The sequence below is a fragment of the Rhincodon typus genome, chromosome 3, assembly GCF_021869965.1.
Source record: "Rhincodon typus isolate 14 chromosome 3, sRhiTyp1.1, whole genome shotgun sequence".
Lineage (NCBI taxonomy): Eukaryota > Metazoa > Chordata > Chondrichthyes > Orectolobiformes > Rhincodontidae > Rhincodon > Rhincodon typus.
Window position 1 is genome coordinate 54,608,240 of NC_063334.1, and position 22,497 is coordinate 54,630,736.

At 43.1% G+C, this 22,497-nt stretch overlaps 1 protein-coding gene across 1 annotated transcript in view; it reads left to right on the forward strand.

Annotated features, from left to right (window-relative positions):
- Positions 1–22,497, forward strand: part of agtpbp1 (ATP/GTP binding carboxypeptidase 1) — a 119,681-nt gene that overhangs the window by 54,527 nt on the left and 42,657 nt on the right. The window contains exons 11-12 of the mRNA XM_048594985.1: positions 13,114–13,245; positions 15,658–15,834. Coding sequence (XP_048450942.1) covers positions 13,114–13,245; positions 15,658–15,834 — 309 coding nt within the window. The remainder of the gene's footprint in view (positions 1–13,113; positions 13,246–15,657; positions 15,835–22,497) is intronic.

Here is a 22,497-nt window from a genome sequence, read left to right on the forward strand (position 1 = left end):
GATTAGAACATTGATTTTGAATACTTGTTACCTTCCAGCAGGATTACTTATATTTAATTAATTAAGTTACAGCCCTCCCTTCATAAAGGGCTCATTGGAATTTTTTTGTCTGGGTTACATCTCACCAAAAAGTTATTTGAAGATGACAACCATGAGAAAGGCAGTAGTGACCCAGCTCTAAAGGTCCTCCATAGTGGATGGCTCAAGGTTCACATCTGAGACACTTGAGAAAGAACCAGGATTTGATCAAAACACAACACAATGGTCGAATGGGTAAGCAGATTTTTTGTACTGTTACTTAAGTGAAGTTGGATGATGCAGTTTTTCAAACATCAGAGTATTTTGCAATGTTGTGTACAGTAGTAGCCTAAGATGGCTTTGGAGTCAGTGTTTCCTCTAATTTTCCTTTCAGTTGCCTCTAAGGCCTGCGCTCAGTAGCATCTTCCAGAACTGGAAGTCAACGCTGCAATCTGTGTGCTGACACCAATTGCCTTGTGCAGCATGTCAGAGCAGTTGTGCACACATGCAGTTTAGAGAGAATGCTGGTTGGAGTTATAAGGTTACATCAGAGAGTATAATGGTCAGTTTGTTTAATTAATGTTGGATTGCCAGGGAAGCAATGGCCTAGTGCCATTATCGCTAGACTGTGTTAATCCAGAGACCCAGATAGCATCCCAGGGACCCGGGTTCAAATCCCACATGGCAGATGGTGGAATTTGAATTCAATAAAATATCTGGTATTAAGAATCTAATGATGACTGTGAATCCATTGTCGATTGTTGGAAAAACCCATCTGATTTACTAATGTCCTATAGGGAAGGAAACTGCCATCCTCACCCCGTCTGGCCTATTTGTGACTCCAGACCCACAGCAATGTGGTTGACTCTGAACTGCCCTCTGAGCAATTAGGGATGGGCAATAGATGCTGCCTAGCCAGCGATGCCCACATTTCGTTAATGAATAAAAAAAATATTGTTAATGCTTCTGAATTAAAGGCTGTAGCTTGGATGCACATTGTTTTAAGGGTAATTTGTATCTGTAACAAAGAGATATCTGGAATGTGATAATGGTACTAGCTGTTTGATTTTAATATCTTACTCACAGATTTACAATTTCTGTGTATTACTAAATTTGTCCCTGTCCAAAATGACAGTCCCACAATATCTGAATCTGTTTTTCTTTCTGATCTCATTGCCCTATTTTTAAAAAATTCTGTTATAGCGTGAGTATTACTGATTGCTTTTCAGAAAATGAAGGTACCAACACCTTTGACTTACTGCAGCAGCTCATCTGGCGGAGGTACAGTCAGTGTTGTTAATGAAGGAATTCTACATTTTTACCCAGTGACATTAAAGGAATAGTAATATAGTTCCAAGTCACAATGATGAGTGACGTAGAAAGGACCTTGCATGTGGTGGTGTTACCATGCATCTACTGTTGCCCTTCTATGTGGTAACATTATGGGGTTGGAAGGGTACATCAAAGAAGTTAGGTGTAATTATTGGGGCTAAAGGAATCAAAGGGTATAGAGCGAAATGTGGAAGCAGAGTACTAAGTTGAATGATCAGCCATGATCGCATACAATGACGGAGCAAGCTCGAAGAACCAAATGGCTTACCCCTACTTTATATTTCTTAATGTTAAACCTTAATGTTGAGTTGCTGCAGTGCATTTTGTAGATAATAGAATCATAGTTTAGAAGCAGGTCATTTGGCCATTCAAGTCCATATCAACCCTCCAAAGAGCATCCCATCCAGACCCACCCCCCACTACCCTATCCCTGTAACTCTGCATTTCCCATGGCTAATTCACCTAGCCTGCACATCCCTGGACACTTAGGGCATTTAACACGGCCAACTCACCTAATCTGCACATCTTTGGACTATGGGAGGAAACTGGAGCACCCGGAGGAAACCCACGCAGACACGGGGAGAACGTGCAGACTGCACACAGACAGTCGTCTGAAGGTGAAATCAAACCCAGGTCACTGCCACTGAAGCAGCAGTGCTAACCACTGAGGTACCCTGCCGCCCTGGTAAACACTGCTGCTATGGTGTGTTATTGGTGAAGGGGATGAATGGTAAACATGGAAAACATAGAAAGTAGAGCAGGAGTTATTCTGTTAAGCGTGCTCTGCCATTCATTATGACCATGGCTGATCATCCAACTCAACAGCCTGTTACTGCTTTTGATGATGGGTGGAGTTCAAATCAAGTAGGCTACATTTTCAAGGATGGTATTGAGCTTCTTAAGTATTGTTGGAGCTGCATTCATCCAGACAAGTGGGGAGCTACTTGCTACAGAATTCCCAGCGTCTGACCTGCTCTGATAGTCATTGTGTACTGCTGGTCCAGTTCAGTTTCTGCCAGTTCAGTTTCTGTTCAATGATAATTTGATTTGATTTATTACTATCACGCGTATCGAGTGAAAAGTGTTGTCTTACGTGCTTTACAGATCATACTATACAAATGCATAAGGGTAACAGAACATTGTGTAGGGTACAGTGTTACAGCTGCCGAGAAGGTGCAGAGAGAGATCAACATTAACATTTAAGAGTTCCATTCAAAAGTCTGATAACAGCAGGGAAGGAACTTTTCTTGAATCTGTGTATATGTATATTCAAACTTCTACATCTTCTGCCCAATGGAAGAGGGTGGAGGAGAGTATAACCAGAGTGGGAGGTGTCTTTGATTATGTTGGTTCCTTTCCTGATGCAGCGCAAAGTATAGCTGGAGTTAATGGACGGGAGTCTGGTTTGCGTGATGGACTGGGCTGTGTTCACAACTCTCTGTAGTGTCTTTCAGTCTTGGGAAAAGCAATTGCCACACCATTCTGTGATGCATCTGGATAGAATGCTTTCTATGGTGCATCTATAAAAGTTTGTAAGAGTCTTTGTGAACATGCTGATATTCCTTAGCTCCTTAGGAAGTAGAGGTGGTGTTGTGCTTTCTTGACTGTAGTCTCAACAGATTGTTGGTGATCATCACTCCCAGGATCTTGAAGCTCTCGATCATCTCCATCTCAGCACCATTGATATAGTAAGGGGCATGCCCTCCACTCTGCTTCCTGAAGTCGATGACTAGCTTCTTTGTTTTGTTGATGTTGATGGAAAGATTGTTGTCTTATACCATGCTGCTAAGCTCTCAGTCTTCTTCCTGTATTCTGTCTTGTTGTTGTTGAGATCTGACCTACAATGGTGATGTCATCAGCAAATTTGTGAATGGCGTTGGGGGGGAATTTGGCCATGCAGTCGTGAGTGTATAAGCAGCATAGTAGGAAACCGAGTATGCAGCCTTGTGTTGAGAATTATCGTGGAGGAAGTGTTGTGGATTATCGTGGAGGTGGTGTTGCCTATCCTTGCTGACTGCTGTCTGTGGTCAGGAAGTGGAGAATCCAGTTACAGAGGGGGACCTAGGTCCTGAAGTTTGGAGATGAGTTTGTTTGGAATTATGGTGTTGGAGGCAGAACTGTAGTCAATAAATAGGAGCCTGATGTAGATATTCTGTTGTCCAGATGTTCCAGGGATGAGCGTAGGGCCAGAGAGATGGTGTCTGCCGTGAACCTGTTGTGTCGGTAGGAAAATTGCAAGGAGTCAAAGCAATGTGGGAGGCTGGAATTGCTGTGAGCCATGACCCATATCTCGAAGCACTCCATAATTACGGATGTCAGAACCCACCGGGCAGTAGTCATTGAGGCACGCTGCATGATTTTTCTTCACTGGGATGATGGTGGTCTTGAAGCAGTTGGAGACTTCAGATCATAATAGAGAGATTGAAAATGTCTGCAAATACTCCTGCCAGATGGTCCACGCAGGATCTGAGTGCACAGTTAGGCACTCCATCCAGGCCGGTCACTTTCCATGGGTACACCCTTAAGAAGGCTGATCTGACATCTGCAGCAGTGACCAAGGGTACAGGTGTATCCGAGGCTATTGGGACAGGTTACGTTGTTACATTGCCCTCTGTTCAAAGCGAGTGTAGAATGCATTGAGCTCATTCGCTCAGGATGTACTAGTGCCTGTGATTCTGTTTGACTTCGCTTTGTAGCCCATTATGTCGTGTAAGCCTTGCCACAAATGACAGGTGTCCATCTGGTTAGTCTGGGTCTCAAGCTCAGTTTTGTATTGCCTATTGGTGTCCCTGATGGCTTTGAAGGTCATACCTGGATTTCCTGTTTCGATCAGGGTTGCCCAACTTGAATCCTGGGAAGTTTTGATTTTCGGTATCTGCAATATTTCTCCTCTTGTTTTCATGACTTTACCTGCTTGATAAACCTTCTTCTATTAAGGTCTGTGGACAATCTGCTTAGTGGCCAAAATAAATTAAGTAGTAGGCAGGACTACAATGAAGGTGGGGAACAAATGCCAGGAACAGGGTAGACCAGAGACAAATATTTATTAAAAAAATGGATTAAGTGGAGGGCAAGAAAGTAAGGAATAGTTGGAGTTCTGGATTTGAAGGCTAGGCAACTGGGTAGTGTCATGAAGCGAATGGAATGCTATCCTCTGATCCAAAGTAGTAAAGAGTACCTTTTTTTAAAATTCACTTATTGGACGTGGGCTTCATTGGCTAGCCAGCGTTTATTGCCTGTCTCTTGTTGTCATTTAGAAAGTGGTGGTGAGCTGCCTTTTTGAACTGCTGCAGTATCCGTGCTGTAGTTTGACCTACAATCCCCCTGGGGAGGGAATTCCAGAATTATAACCCAGCTGCAGTGAAGGAAAGGTGATACATTTCCAAGTCAGGATTGTGAGTGGCTTGGAGGGGAACTTGCAGGTGATGGTGTTCACACGTATCTGCTGTCCTTGTTCTTCTAGATGTTGGTGGTCATGTGTTTCAAAGGTGCTGTCTAAGGATCTATGACGATTATTTTTTTCTGCAGTGCATCTTGTAGATAGTACACAATGCTGCTACTGAGTGTTAGTAGTGGAGAAAGTAGGTGTTTGTGGAAGTGGTGCCAATTAAGTGTGTTGCTTTGACCTGGATGGTGTTAAGCTTCTTGAGTGTTTTTGGAGCTGCACCCATCCAGGCAAGTAGGGGGGTGTTTCCTGGCTTGTGTCTTGTGAAATGATGGACAGGCTTTGGGGAGTCAGGAAGTGTGTTATTCACTGCAGTACTCCTAGCCTCTGACCTGCTCTTGTGTCCATTGTGTTTATGTGGTGAGTCCAGTTGAGTTTCTGGTCAATGGTAAACCCAGGAATGTTGATAGAGGGGGATTCAGTGATGGTAACACCACTGAATGTCAAGGGGCAATGGTTGGATTATCTCTTATTAGAGATGGTCATTGAAATTGTGCAGTGTGAATGTTACTTGCCACTTGTCAGCCTAAGCCCGGATATTGTCCAGATCTTGTTGCATTTGGATATGGACTGCTTCAGTATCTGAGGAGTCATTAATGGTGCTGAACATTGTGCAAACATCCCCACTTCTGACTTTGTGATAGAGGAAAGTCATTGATGAAGCAGCTGAAGATAGTTGGGCCTAGAACACTGTCCTGAGGAACTCCTGCAGTAATGTCCTGGAGCTGAGATGACTGACCTCCAACAACACAACCATCTTCCTCTGTGCCAGGTATGACTCCAACTAGCGGAGCTTGCCCTCCAATACCCATTGATTCCAGTTTTGCTAGGGCTCCTTGGTTCCACACTTGGCCACATGTGGCCTTGATGTCAAGGGCTTTCTCTCTCACCTCACCTCTGGAATTCAGCTCTTTCACCCATGTCTGAACCAAAACTGTAATGAGGTCAGGAGCTGAGAGACCCTGGTGGAACCCAAGCTGGGTGTCACTGAGTAGGTTATTGCTGATCAGGTGCTGCTTGACTGCACTGTTGATGACACCTTCCATCACTTTACTGATGATTGAGAGTAGACTAATGGGGCGGTAATTGGCCTTGTTGGATTTGTCCTGCTTTGTGTACAGGACATACCCTGGGCAATTTTCCACCATATTGAGCTGATGCTTGTGTTGTAACTGTGTTGGAACAACTTGGCTAGGGGAGCAATACTTTCTGAAGCACAAGTTTTCAGTATTATTGCCAGATTGTTGCAGGGTCCATAGTGTTTGCAGTGTCCAGTCCCTCCAGCCCTGAATCAAAATAAGCTGAAGAAAGGTATCTGTATTGCTGGAGACCTCTGGAGGAGTCTGAAATGGATCATCCACATGGCAATTCAGACTGAAGATTGCTGCGAATGCGTCAGCCATATTTTTTTCACTGATGTGTTGGACACTTCTGTCATTGAGGATGGGGCTATTTGTGCAGCCTCCTCCACCTCCACTAAGTTGTTTAATTGTCCACCACCTTTCACGACTGGATGTGGTAGGACTGCAGAGCTTAGATCTGATCCGTTGGCTGTGGGATCGCTAGCTCTACCACTTGCTTTTGCTGCTTATGCTGTTTGGCATGCAGGTAGTCCTATTTGGTAGCTTCACCAGGTTAATACTGCACTTTTAGGTATGTCTGTGTTGCGTCTGGCATGCCCTGCGCACTCTCAATTGAACCAGGGTTGATCCCCTGGCTTGATGGCAACGGTTGAATGTTAGATACGCGAGGCCATGTGGTTGCAGATTATGCTGGAGTACAATTCTGCTGTTGATGGTCCACAGCGCCTCATGAATGCCCAGCCCTGAGTTGCTAGATCTATGTGAAGTCTGTCCTATTTAGCATGGTGATAGTGCCACATAACACGTTGGAGGGTATTCTCAATGTGAAGGCAGGACTTCGTCTCCACAAGGACTGTGCGGTGGTCACTTTTACTGATACTGTCATGGACAGATCCATCTGCAGATGAGGTCAAGTATGTTTTTCCCTTTTGTTGGTTCCCTCACCACCTGCCGCAGACCCAATCTAGCAACGATGTCCTTTAGGACCTGAGCACCTCAATCAGTGGTGCTGCTGCTGAGCCACTCTTGGTGTCATCATTGAAATCCCCCACCTACCATACATTTTGCACCTTTGCCACCTCAGTGCTTCCTCCAAGTGTTGCTCAAAATAGAGGAGTACTGATTCATCAGCCAAGGAAGGGTCATATGTGGTAATCAGGAGCTTTCCTTGGATTATAATAATAAAAACAGAGAATACTGTAGGCAACAAATTAGATACCGTATTCATGGAGGAAAGTGACAAGTTGGCATTTCAGACTTAGTCCTTTATTAATACATGCTGGTCCTGTTGAAGGTCAATACCAAACTGCTAATTTGTCACTTTATTCACAGATGCTGTCTTGTCTTACTCACAGTTTCCAGTTTGTTTCAAATTTCGCAGCATTTTTATACGATAGTGTCACCCTTTCAAAGTAAAATATTTGTTATTGCAGGTATAATACGTTGTCACAAGGAGTTAACTGCAGCCTTGATATTAACCTGATGTGTTCAAATAAGAATGGGCATATTTATGTTGGATGCCACATTTATGTCCCATCTAGTTTTTGATTACATTAAAATCAGTAGATTGTAACATTGGAAGGGGTATTTCCACATTTAGTCAAGATATATTAGGTGATAAATTACTTCTGCCATGAAACATGCTTATTTTAATGTGTAAAGTATGCAGCCACAAAAGTGATAGATTTAGTGGCTTGTCCTACTCCAGTTCCAGTGTCCAACTGCAAACAATTCTGCATATGATGACTGAGAGTTTAATTGTCTCATGAGGGAATTATGCAAATCAAAATGTACTCATCTGTGCTAACTAAGTGTAAAATCCATCTTGAGTATTTAATTGAAGACGTCTCCATGATATTAAGATGATAACTGTATTGGAACAACTTGGCTACGGGAGCAATACGTTCTGAAGCACAAGTTTTCAATATTATTGCCAGAATGTTGCAGGGCCCATGATGTTTGTGGCTGGTTGGCTCATTGTTCCACAGGCGTTTCATTACCCTGCTGGGTACCATCAGCAGTGCAGCCTCCAATGAAGCGCTGTTATGTTTTCCCGCCTGTTATTTAAACTCTGGTGTCTGTTGAGCTGGATTACCTCACTTCTGATCTTTCTTCACAATGGAGTGTATATGGGGTCTAGCTCTGTGTTTGTTGATGGCCTTCTTAGTGGAGAACCAGGCTTCTAGGAATTCCTGTGCTTGTCTCTGCATGGCCTGTCCCAGGATCCTGGTGTTCTTGCAATCAAACTGGTTTCAATCGACAATGGATTCATGGTTATCATTCGTTTCTTAATTCCAGATATTTATTGAATTCAAATTCCACCATCTGCCGTGGCGGGATTCGAACCTGAGTCCCCAGAACATTATCTGGCCCTCTGGATTAACAGTCCAATGATAATACCACTAGGCCATCACCTCCCCAGTGGCAATAAGATGGTTTTCCTTATCCATGTGAGTGGAAATGATTGAATATTGGTCATGTCTTGTTGTTGCCAGTTGATGTTCGTGTACTCTTGTGGCTAATTTTCTTCCTGTCTGACCAATGTAATGTTTGTTGCAGTCTTTGCAGGGGATCTTGTATATGACGTTGGTCCTGCCCATATTGGGTAACGGGTCATTGGTTCGGGTTAAGAGTTGGCATAGGGTTGATGTGGGTTTGTGTGCTACTCTGATGGCCAGTAGTTGTAGGAGTCTTGTGGTCAGTTCAAATGTGTTCTTGATGTAAGGTAGAATGATGAGTTTGTTGGGGTGTGTCATATCTTCCTGGTGTCATCCATGTAATAGGCATCTTCTGACCCAGTTGCTCGGGTATCCTCATCAATTCTGAAAGAACAATCCTTCATTTTAAAATTGTGGCCCTTAGTTTGGACTGACCTACAACAGGAAATATCTTTTGTACGTCCAACTTATCAGGACCATTCAGGATTTTATGCAATTCAATCAAGTCATCCCTCACTCTCCTAAACTCCAATAGAAACAAGCCCAGCCTGTTCAATGTATCCTGATGAAACAACTCACTCATTCCAGGTATCAGCCAACTGAACAGCCTCCAATGTATTTGCATCTATCTTTAAATAAGGAGAACAAAATTGTACACACTATTCGAGTTGTGGTTTCACAAATGCCCTTATAACTGAAGCATAACATCTCACTTTTACATTCAACTCCTGTCATAATAAAGGATGACATTCATTAGCCTTTTTTCTTCTATTCATTATTGCAATTTGGGCGTCGCTGGCTGGCCAGCATTTCTTGCTCGTCCCTAGTTGCCTTTGAGAAGGTGGTGGTGAGCTGCCTTCTTGAACCACTGCAGTCCACCTGCTGTGGGTTGACCCACAATGCCAATAGGGAGGGAATTCCAGGATCTTGACCCAGCAACAGCGAAGAAACGATGATATTGGAATGTCAAAGAGTGGTGGTTAGATCATCTCTTATTGGTGATGGTCATAGCCTGACATTTGTGTGGTGCGAATGATACTTGCTACTTGTCAGCCCAAGCCTGGATATTGTCCAGATCTTGTTGCATTTGAACGTGGACTGCTTCAGTATCTGAGGAGTCACGAATGGTGTTGAACATTGTGCAATCATCAGTGAGCATCCCCACTTTCCACCTTATGATGGAGGGAAGGTCATTGATAAAGGAGCTGAAGATTGTTGGGCTGAGGACACTACCCTGAGGAACTCCTGCAGAGATGTCCTGGAGCTGAGATGATTGACCTCCAACAACCACGACCATCTTCCTATTGTGTCAGATATGACTTCAACCACTGGAGAGTTTGCCCCCTAATACCCATTGTTTCCAGTTTTGCTAGGGCTCCTTGATGCCACACTCCGGTCGAATGCAGCCTTGAAGTCAAGGGCTGTTACTCTCACTTCACCTCTGGAATTCAGCTCTTTTGTCCATGTTTGAACCAAGGCTGTATTGAGATCAGGAGCTAAGTGGCCCTGGCAGAACCCAAACTGGGCGTCGCTGAGCAAGTTATTGCTGAGCAGGTACTACTTGGTAGGACTGTTGATGACACCTTCCGTCACTTTTGACTGATGATTTACAGTGGACTGATGGGGGCGGGTTGGATTTTGTGTACAGGACATACTTGGGCAATTTTCCACATTGCTGGGTAGTTACCAGCATTGTAACTGTAATGGAACAGCTTGGCTAGGGGAGCAGCAAGTTCTGGAGCACGAGTCTTCAGTGCTATTGCCGGAATGTTGTCAGGGCCTGTAGTCTTTGCAGTATCACATCGAGTGATTCGAATTGGCTGAAGACAGGTATCTGTAATGCTGGGAACCACTGGAGGAGGCCGAGATGGATTATCCACCCAGCATTTCTGGTTGAAGATTGCTGCGAATGCTTCAGCCTTATCTTTTGCACTGATGTGCTGGTCTCTTCCATCATTGAGGATGGGGATATTTGTGGAGCCGCCTCCTCTAGTGAGTTGTTTAATTGCCCACAACCATTCACAACTGGAAGTGGCAGGACTGCAGAGCTTAGATATGATCCAATAGTTGTGGGATTGCTTAGCTCTGTCCATCACTTGCTGCTTGGCATGCAAGTAGTCCTGTTTGGTGGCTTCACCAGGATGACATCTCATCTTCAGGTATGCCTGGTTCTGCTCCTGGCATGCCCTCTTGCACTCCCCATTAATCCAGGCTTAATCCCCTATCTTGATGGTAATGGTTGAGTGGAGAATATGCCGGGCCATGTGGTTACAGATTGTGCTGGAGTACAACTCTGCTGCTGTTGATGGCCTACAGTGCCTCATGGATGCCCGATCTTGAGTTGCTAGATCTCTGCGTAGTCCGTTCAATTTAGCACAGTGATTGTGGCACGCAGCACGATGGAAGTTATTCTCAGTGTGATGGTAGGACTTCATCTCCACAAGGGTGTCCGATGGTCACTCTTATTGATACTGTCATGGACAGATGCAACTGCATCTGGCAGATTGGTAAGGATGAGGTCAAGTATTTTTTTCCCGCTTGTTGATTTCCTCACCACCTGCCGCAGACCCAGCCTAGCAGCTATGGCTTTTAGGACCAGACCAGCTCGATCTGTAGTACTGCAGCCGAGCCATTCTTGGTGATGGACATTGAAATCCCCCATCCAGAGTAAATTTTGTGCACTTGCCATCCTCAGTTATTCTTCCAAATGTTGTTCATCATGGAGGAGAACTGATTCATCAGCTGAGAGAGGATGGTATGTGGTAATCAGCAGGAGTTTTCCTTGCCCCATGTTTAACCTGAAGCCATGAGACTTCATGGGGTCCAGAGTCAATGCTGAGGAGTCACAGAGCAATTCCCTCCCTAATGTATACCACCGTGCTACTATCTCAGCTGGGTCTGTCTTGCTGGTGGGACAGAACATATCCAGGATGGTAGTGTCCGGGACATTGTCTGTAAGGTATGATTCTTTGAGTATGACTATGTCAGGCTGTTGCTTGACTGGTCTGTGAAACAGCACTCCCAATTTTGGCACCAGCCCCCAGATGTTAGTGAGGAGGACTTTGTAGGGTCAACAGGGCTGTTTGTGCCGTTGTCTTTTCTGGTGCCTAGGTTGATACGTCTGATTTCATTTCTTTGAGACTTTGTAGCAAGACGTAAAACTGAATGGCATGCTGGGCCATTTCAGAGGATTTGAGAGTCAACCACATTGCTGTGGGTCTGGAGTCACGTAGGCCAGACCAGGTAAGGATGGCAGATTTCCTTCGCTGAAGGACGTTAGTGAACCAGATAGGTTTTTCCGACAATCGACAATGATTTCATGGTGATTAGTAGATCCTTAATTCCAGACTTTGTTGATGGCCTAGTGGTATTATCGCTGGACTATTAATCCAGAGACTCAAATAATGTTCTGGGGACCCAGGTTCAAATCACGACATGGCAGCTGGTGGAATTTAAATTCAATAAAAATATCTGGAATTAAGAATCTAATGATGACCATGAATCCATTGTCGATTGTCAGAAAAACCCATCTGGTTCACTTATGTCCTTTAGGGAAGGAAACTGCCATCCTTACCTGGTCTGGCCTACATGTGACTCCAGACCCACAGTAATGTATTTGACTCTGACTGTCCTCTGAGCAATTAGGGATGGGCAATAAATGCTGCCTAGCCAGCACTGCCCTCATCCCATTAATGAATAAAAAAAATCTGCCATGGTAGGATTCAAACCCGTATCCTCAGAACTTTATTATTCACTGTAGCTACATAGTAACATTTTGTGATTCATGCACCAGAACAGCTAAATCCATCTGAATCTCAGAATTCCGCAGTCTTTCTCCATGTAAGCAATATGGGTTTTTTTATTCTTACTGCCAAAGTAAAAAATTTCACATTTTCCCTCATGATACTCCATCTGCCAAAATTACTCAACCTATCTTTTTCTTTCTGCTATTTTCTTATGTCTTCTTCACAACACACTTTCCTACCTATACTGGTGTTATCTGCAAATTTAGTTACCATGCCTTTGTTCCCATTTTCTAAGTCATTGATATAAACTGTAAAATGCTGAAGCCCCATCACAGACTCCTGTGGGAGACAAAAACACATTTATGAATGATGTCTGTTTTCCACCAGCCAGTCCATCTTCTATCCAAGCTGAAGAAGGGTCCCAACCCGAAATGTCAATTTTCCTGCTCCTCTGAAGTTGCTAAACCTGCTGTGTTCCTCCAACTCCACACTGTATTGTCTCTGACTCCAACAGTTCTTGCTATCTCTAATATGTTACCCTCTTGTTTACCCTGAGTAAGAGGAAACCCAGATTATGGTGCTTTTGAGCCAGTGGCTAGGGAGAATGTTGCACTGTTACAGTCTTAGAAGCCACTGAAGCTGCTGACATAATCGATTGTTCAGGCAATACAAGTGGCAAGATTGCCTTGGAAGGATTTGTAGTAACAGTGAGAGAAATGTACTGTAGGGACCTTGAGGGGACGGTGAATTTATTCATCTAGCACCTAAATAGCAAAATAAATTAGTAAATTAAAGCCAAAAATGTGAAACAAACATACCTTTCAATAGAAATAATTTTCAAAAGAAGCAAGAATTGCATCCAAACTGCATTTGAAAACTTTGGCTACCAATAGGTTAAATTTTGTAATTATAATGTGACTGATTTACATTGGACTGTTCCATCATAATATGAGCCTATTCATTTATAATGAAAAATGCTGACTCTTGAAAAGTGTGAATACAGGTCAGGTTATAAGCAGACAAAAATTTTTAATGTTCACCTTTTTAAATAGGTCTTTTGTGATTATCATGGTCACTCACGGAAGAAAAATGTCTTCATGTATGGGTGCAGTATAAAGGAGACAGTGTGGCAAACTGACGTTAGTGCTGCTTCTTGTGATCTGCAGGAAGACCTTGGATATCGGGTGAGTATTCACTCCATCCAACTTAAACATTACTTTATAAAGCTTTCAGTGACAAGTAATTAGAGTCGTTGGTAGCACTGAAATTAAATATTAATGTTAAAACAAAGTTTGTTGTCCTGCCTTAAAAAATGACTATTTTTACTATTACCGTTAAGCTGTAATAATAATCTTTTGGTTTGCTTCTTTTTGTAATTATCTATTGTCAGCATACACATTGTATTGGTATTGTATTCATCTTCTGCACTAACCAGTCGTCAATCTTTACACATTTTGAGAGAGAAAGTATATTGCAGCGGCGTCTACTTTGTTGCCTCAATTATGAACGTGGTTATGGGGGTCATAGTAAGTCTAATATGGCAGTACTTGAATCAATTGTGTTTGAATAACTTCCATGTTGTTAAAATACGTCACAGTTGGTTACCTGAATGTCTACATTTTGACGGCAGATAATACTAATATTGATTTTCAGTCTTCTGAAGGTCTTCCTGTTCCCAGCTCTGTGAACTCTTGCCCTCACATGAAGGCTGGGATTTTGGCAAGTTGTTGGGGGCCTTGTAAACTGATCATAAAATTTGTGGGAATCCCCATCAATTAGGTGGGGAAAGCCCAACGAAGGAGTCAAGTTCCTTTTACTGCTGGGCAGCCACTGTTGGGCTGTCAATGCAGTTAAGATCCTCATGCTGCCGGAGCCAGGGGCGGTGGCAACTAGTGGCAATGCATATATCAAAGGCCCAGGATCAACAAAAGATCTCAGACCAGAGGTGAATATGGGATCACAGGGAGCTGGGGTGTTTGGAGTGGTGGTGGCCTGACGTTGGAGGGCAAGAGCAGTGAAGGGATGGCTTAGAATGTCCCCCCTCTTCCTATGAGGCATGGTGTCTGATAGTGAAGACACACCCATGCATAACCACCGTCACATTTGCTGAGAAACCTTCTAAGTTTTTGGGAAAGCTATGCAGTCTCCATTTAATTCCTAAGCCGCCACTACACTGCAATGGAATTTGGGATAATGGGTGTCAATTGTCTCATGAATTATCCTTATTGACATCTTGCCAGCAATGGCTGAGAAACCAGTGTTTGCTGCTTCCACCCTCCAACTTCATCAGAGGAGAATTGATACCTCTGGGGGACCAAAGTGGGACCTCCCCCATCATTAAGTAGATCAAGCTGCCATGTTTCTCCCATGATTTAATCCATAATCTTATTGCTTACACGTACGTGTGTGTCCTGAATTATGTTGAGTATAGAAACATAGAAATTCAAAGCAGGAGTAGGCCATTCAACTGTTCAATAGGATCATGGCTGATCATCAACTCCGTACCATGTTCCCAAATTTTCTCAATACCCTTTGATCCCTTTAGCCCTAAGAACTATATCTAACTTCTTCTTGAAATCATTCAATGTTTTGACCTCAAATGCTACCACAAAAAGTGAGGTGGGGACGGGGAGTAAATTCTGGTACTAATAGCCCATCCAGAACCTGTTAGTCTGCAGTATCCTGTTTGCAGCAAACGCTTCTTGATTGTAGATTTACTTAACATCATGTACGTATACAGTCGAATCCTATCAAACACACCAGATGGTGGGCATAGTCAGAAAGACCAACAACAATGCTAAAGGATGCTGCTTTCATCAAACTTTAATTATGCGAAATCCATAAAAGTTTATACTTCAATTAAGATAATTTTTCTTCAACTTTAAAAACACGCAGCCAAATACATCCCAGATACTTGTGGTGCTTGTATTTTTAATGACTTGGTGAGGCATTATTGAGTACTAACTGATTAGTGAAAAATTATAGTCATATAAAGGTTCTCATAAACATTTAAGTATTATTACTGTACTGGAATTTGAATGTTTGGTTTTTACTTGTTTCTGTGTTTCCTACTTGAAAGTTGATGAAGATAGACAATGTGAAACGAAGCAAAGAATTATGGATTTGGACATACTTCAACCCCAGCATTTTTACAAATTTTTTTCACAAATTTTTTATGATATCTTTAACAAACATTTTTGATCAAACATTTGACTTTTCCTTTTCTCTCTCTGGAGTTTTCCTATAGCCATTTTCCAGCTAAGGCCATAGGAAGAGCTCTGTTTGTAGGAATTGGGGTAGCCATCCCTATTCAGTAAAGGTTGAGTATAATATGGAACAGTTCTATCCTTAGTTTTCCATCTCTGTGTAGAAGGACATTGCCATGGTCAGAATCTTCCAGTGACAACATTGGGGTAATCTGCTTGTGTACTAGTAAATTCAACATGCTTATTCTACTTAAATATATAGTTTTAGTTACTAATTATAGAGTTTACTTTTCTATAAGGGATTGTAGAAGTCAGATGAAACCCAAATGTTACTTTGCTTTGTGGAGCTCAATTTTATGACATATTTTTCTTGGTGTTTTGACTATTTAGACTCTGCCAAAGGTACTGAATCAAATTGCTCCAGCGTTCTGCATGAGCAGCTGTAGTTTTGTGGTGGAGAAGTCCAAGGAATCCACAGCACGGGTTGTTGTCTGGCGAGAGATTGGTGTTACAAGGAGCTACACAATGGAAAGCACGTACTGTGGATGTGATCAGGGCAAGTACAAGGTAATAGAAAATCAAACTTCACTCCATAAAATTAAAATTAGGTAGGGGCATTTTGAATAGAAACTGAAAAAACTGCAGATGCTGTAAATCAGGATCAAAACCAGAAGTTGCTGGAAGCTCAGCAGGTCTGGCAGCATCTGTGAAGAAAATAATCAGAGTTAACATTTCGAGTCTGGTGTATCTTCCTCAGAACTGGGGAAGTTTGCTGCCTGATTACTCGCCCAGTGAAGAAGCAGTCTAATTTTAATTCCATATTGATTTTCTGCAAACCTTCAGATCCCTATGCAGGTGGCAGAGTTCAAAATGATCCTGGAATCTCTATTATCATTCAGAAAGTTCAAAGTCAGATAAGACAATACATACCATTACAGGAAGGTGTTACTGGAACCCTAGAGTTTTTTTGTTAGCTTTTCCCACTCTTTAGGAATTTTTTCAATCAATTTGGAAATTAATTATTGTGGTCTATTGTGTTTAAATAATCCAGAGATATTTTCAAACAAGAAGTGATGTTGTTCTCCCTGACTATTGGATTGTATTCCCTTACCTGTGAAATATAGTTACTTATCTGAGCTTAGGAAAATTTGTATTTTATGATGAAATATTTGTTAATTGTTTTGTTTTGATTTCACTTTAATTTCTAAGTTGTTGCAATCTTATTTATGTATTCTGCAATATATCACAGAAATTATCAGAATTTTTCTCTTTCCTCACCATCCATCCAATGATGATAATGATCAGTAAATAGAACAATTTAGATGGTCTGACTTTTTATGATGTATAGGGTGAAACACAGTGCAAAGTAGTAGTGCTGCATTGGCTTTCTGGTCCTTTCAAACTCTGAAGTATCTGAATACACACAGTATTTGTAGCAATTTGAACTGATAGGACCAGTAGAAAGAAATGGGGATCTGATCTGGGAGTCATTGTAAAGATGTGCTCAGGAGGTGACTGGGCCTGGAACTAAGTATTCAGGGATACTTGACATTTTGAAAGAACACTAAGAAAGGAAACTGTGGCGGTGGGGAAGCCCTTTCGTAAAGGATGAGAACAATGAGAAATATTCTTGGCATGCAAGATTAAGATGTATCAAGATTTTATTTGAGTGAAAACGGCATCAAGGAGCCTTAGCAGCTCTGAAGTGAATAGGAATAGGGTGAAAGCTCTTCACAGTTTGGAATCGTATTAGTACAGGGCAAGCTGGTTCTGGTTGTTGGAATTCCATCATCCCAGTCGGAGTACATTGGTACAAATGTTCCTCAGTGTACTGTCCAAAGCTGAACCATCTTCAATGTACTTCCATCCTTTAAAGGTTGCAAATGGGGTTGTTCTTGATGATTGCACAATGTTCAGCATCATTCATGACTCTTCAGATATGAAAACAGTCCAAACCCATATCCAGTAAGATCTGGACAATATCCAGCCCTACAGGTGTCAGGCAATGATCATATCAACCAAGAGAGAATCTAATTATGACATTATACAGTCACTGAATCCTCCAGTATCAATATCTTGGGAGTTACTATTGACCTGAAACTGAACTGGGCCAGCTATATAAATCGTGGCTACAAGACCCAGTCAGAGGCTAGGAATTTTGTAGCAAGTAATCGCCTCCTGATTCCCCAAAGCCTGTCTACTGTCTACAAGACTCAATTCTTCAATTTTAGGTGCAGCCCCAGTTGCTCAAGAAGCGTGACACTTGCCAGAACATAGCAGGTCAATTGATTGTTTCCCCAGTTACTACCTTCCACTTCACTTTGTCCACCACAGACACATATTGACACCAGTTTTCACAGCATACAAGGTGCATTGCTGCAACTCACCAAAGCTATCTTGACAACATCTTCTAAATCTGCAGCCTTTACAACTTAGAATGGCAAGTGCAGCGGATATAGGGAACACTGCAATTACCCCTCCAAACCACACACTATCCTGACTTGAAAGTATATCACCGTTCCTTCACTGTCGCTGTTTCAAAATGAAAGAACTCCTTTCCTAGCAGCACTGTCGTCTACTTATACCCCAAGGACTGCAACCATTAAACAAGGTGGCTCGTCACCATCTTCTCAAGGGCAATTAGGCATGAACAATAAATGCCAGCCTCAGCACAAAATAATTTTCAGGGCTCATCTGGAGATTTTCTCAAGGGCTGTCTTTTTGATTTTTGGGGGTTGCTTTTTGGCTTTCAAGCAATGTTTTCCTCATCGCTAACTTACTTATTAGCTGATAGCCTCATAGTGACAGTACCTTTTGTACTTGAGTTGACATACGTGGTATTTGAACATTCACAGCAGAGTTAGAAGAATTTATTAATATTTTCAATAATTATCAAATCTCCATTAGACTTAAAGCCACAACACACATTAATTTCTTAGACACCATAGTATTCAAATTGGCCCAAGACAACAGGTATTCATTAGCAGCAGTAGTTCTTTTAAAGTCACTGATTCACATTCCTATGCACAAAAAGCCATGACACTAAACACATCTTCTGTTGACTAGTGAGATCATAGATAATGCATTTCCATCACATATGCACAAAGTTGGACAATTTCAGCAAGGCAGTTACTCCCCTTTTATTGCATGTCAGGTCAAAATCTCAGAATTATATTTAATATTTGACACAGTGTCATTGCAATTGAAACATCCATTGCATTTAATGTCGTAGCTCCTAAACATATCAACCTCAAAGTAGAGATTCCACATTCATTTGCAACGAATTCCTTACCTCAGTGATTTCAAGTTTTCTAGGCTCTTAAATAGCAGAGCATTCCTTTATTGACCACTTTCAACCCTGTTCTGTCTTTTTTACAGCCATCGTCTATCTCCTTCCCCAGCCCCATCATTGCATCCTTTTTCTTCCCAACCCCAGTAGCTTTTACTTCACAATCTTTGCAATCTTCCTAATCTTCCTCTCACTCAACATCCCTCTCCTCTCCTCCCATCCCTTCAGCTTCACCCTTTGCTGCCAACCTCTTGTAGCTGCATTGTCTCCCCAGTCCCCTTGCAGTCTTCCAATTTCACTGACCCCCTTGCTGCCTCCCTCTCTCCCCTCCACCACAACTCCCTTTCAGCCATTTTCTCTCCCTCTTCCCATCCTCATTGCAGCCTTCCCCTCTCATCCTACAATTTTGCAGCCTCCCCCTCACCTCATTGCAGCCTCTTTCTTTGTCTGACCCTTTCTGTAGCCTTTTTCTTTCCTCAAAAAGATGCGTAGACTGGGGGACTGCTTCTCAGAACATCTACGTTCTGTCTGCAAAAAAGACCCTGAGCTTCCAGTTGCTTGCCACTTGAATACATCAACCTACTCCCTGGTCAGCATCACTGTCTCAGGCCTGCTGTAGCATCCAGCAAAGCTCAGCGCAAGCTGGAAGAAAAACACCACATTTTCAGCTTGGGGAGCCTGAAGCCCTCCGGACTCAATATCCAGTTCAATAATTTTAGGGCTTGAACTCTCCCATCTCCTCAAAGACCATGTTAGGGAAGTGGAGCTGGAGCTGGATGAACTCCGGATCATTCGGGAGGCTGAGGGGGTGATAGAGAGGATTTATAAGGAGGTGGTCACACCCAGGGTACAGGAAAAAGGTACCTGGGTGACTGTCAGGAGGGGGAAAGGGAATAGGCAGACAGTGCAGGGATCCCTGTGGCCGTTCCCCTCAATAATAAGTATACCGTTTTGGAGACTGTTGGTGGGGATGACCTACCAGGGGAAGGCCATAGCGAACAGGTCTCTGGCACTGAGCCTGGCCCTGTGGCACAGAAGGGAAAGGGGGAGAATAGGAGAGCAATTGTAGTGGGGGATTCAATAGTAAGAGGCACAGACAGGCGGTTCTGTGGACGCGAACGAGACGAATGAATGGTATGTTGCCTCCCGGGTGCCAGGGTCCGTGACGTCTCGGATCGTATCTTCAAGATCCCTAAGGGGGAGGGTGAGCAACCAGCAGTCATGGTACACATCGGTCCCAATGACACAGGTAGAAAAAGGACTGAGAATGTGAAAAACGAGTACAGGGAGTTAGATTGGAAGTCCAGGACAAACAGGGTAGTTATCTCTGATTTACTACCAGTGCCACATGATAACGAGGTAAGAAATAAGGAGAGAGTGCAGCTAAACACGTGGCTACAGGGCTGGTGTAGGAGGGACGGCTTCCATTATGTGGATAATTGGAGCACATTCTGGGGAAGGTGAGACCTGTACAGTAAGGACAGGTTGCACCTGAACCAGAAGGGCACAAATACCCTGGGAGGGGGTTTTGCTTGAGCTATACGGGATGGTTTAAACTAGATTGGCAGGGGGTGGGGAACCGGATTTGTAATTCAGAGGATGAGATATTCAGCCTTCTAACAGACACAACAGGGAGTGAGGTTGTTAATAAAGAAATGCGGTCGATGGAGCGAAATTGCAGACACAGGGATGGTTTGAAGTGTGTATATTTCAATGCTAGAAGTATCAGAAATAAGGCGGATGAACTTAGAGCATGGATCAGTACTTGGATCCACGATGTTGTGGCCATGACAGAAACTTGGGTAACTCGGGGATAGGAATGGTTGTTGGAAGTTCCGGGATTTAGATGCTTTAAAAGAAATAAGGACGGTGGTAAAAGAGGCAAGGGAGTGGCATTGCTAGTCAGGACTAGGAGAGGAGCTACTGAAAGGCAGTTCAAGAATAAAATGTCTGCAGAGTCAGTTTGGGTTGAGGTCAGGAACAAGAAAAGACCAGTCACTTTTTTGGGGTTTTTTTTACAGACCCGCTAATAGTTGCAGAGAAGTGGAGGAGCAGATTGGGAGGCAGATACTGGAAAGGTGCAGAAGTCACAGGGTTGTAGTCATGGGTGATTTCAACTTTCCAAATATTGATTGGAAACATTTTAGTTGTACTAGTTTAGATGGAGCGGATTTTGTCCAGTGCATTCAGGAAAGATTCCTGACACAGTACATGGGTAGACCAACACGAGGAGAGGCCACTTTGGATTTGGTGCTTGGCAATGAACCGGGCCAAGTGTTAGACCTGTTGGTAGGAGAGCATTTTGGCAGCAGCGATCATAACTCTGTTACTTTTACAATAGTCATGGAAAAGGATAGGTACATACAGCAGGGTAAGGTTTATAATTGGGGCAAGTGTAATTCTAATTCTGTTAGGCAAGAACTGGGTAACATAAAATGGGAACAGATGCTGTCAGTGAAGAGCACTATAGAAATGTGGAGATTGTTTAAGGAATGCATACTGCGTGTGCTCGATATGTTTGTCCCTAGCAGGCAGAGAAGATGCGGTCGAGTGAGGGAGCCTTGGTTTTCGAGAGAAGTCGAATGACTGGTTAAGAGGAGGAAGGATGCTTATATAAGGTTTAGGAAACAAGGATCAGAAAAGGCTCTAGAGGGTTACAAGTTAGCCAGGAAAGAGCTGAAGAAACGGCTTAGGAGAGCTATAAGGGGGCATGAGAAAACCTTGGCAGATAGGATCAAGGAAAACCCGAAGGCTTTTTACATGCACGTGAGAAATAAGAGAATGACCAGAGAAAGGGTAGGGCCAATCAAGGATTGTAAAGGAAATTTGTGCACGGAGCCTAAAGATATAGGAGAGGTCCTTAATGAATACTTTTCTTCGGTATTCACAACTGAGAGGGACCTAGTTGTAGGGGAGGACAGTGTGAACCAGGCTGGTAGGCTAGAGGAGGTTGATGTCAGTAAGGAAGATGTACTAGGAATTTTGAGGAACTTGAAGATAGATAAGTCCCCCGGGCCTGATGGGATTTATCCAAGGATTCTATGGGAAGCGAGGGAAGAGATCACAGGGCCTTTGGTGATGATCTTTTCGTCCTCACTGTCCATGGGTAATAGTGCCAGAAGATTGGCGAGTGGCAAATGTCATTCCCTTGTTCAAAAAAGGGAACAGGGATAACCCCGGAAATTACAGGCCAGTTCATCTTACTTCAGTGGTGGGCAAATTATTGGAAAGGGCTCTGAGAGATAGGATTTATGATCACTTGGATAGGCACAGTTTGATTCGTGATAGTCAGCATGGATTTGTGAGGGGTAGATCATGCCTCACAAACCTTATTGAATTCTTTGAAGAGGTGACCAAACATGTGGATGAAGGTAGAGCAGTGGATGTGGTATACATGGATTTAAGTAAGGCATTTGATAAGGTTCCCCATGGTAGGCTCATGCAGAAAGTAAGGAGGCATGGGATAGGGGGAAATGTGGCAGATTGGATTCAGAATTGGCTGACCCTGAGAAGACAAAGGGTGGTAATGGATGGAAAATATTCAACATGGTGCTCAGTTACGAGTGGCGTACCACCAGGATCAGTTCTGGGTCCTCTTCTATTTGTGATTTATGTAAATGATTTGGATGTAGGAGTGGAAGGGTGGATTCGTAAGTTGGCGGATGATACAAAGTTGGGTCGAGTTGCGGATAGTGCGGAGGGCTGTTCTAGGTTACAAAGGGACATTGATAGGATGCAGAGCTGGGCTGAGAAGTGGCAGATGGAGTTTAACCCTGAAAAGTGTGAGGTGATTCATTTTGGAAGGACAAATTTGAAAGCAGAATACAGGGTTAACAGGAAGATTCTTAGCAGTGTGGAGGAGCAGAGGGATCTTGGGGTTCATGTCCACAGTTCCCTGAAAGCTGCCGTCCAGGTGGATAGAGTTGTTAAGAAGGCATATG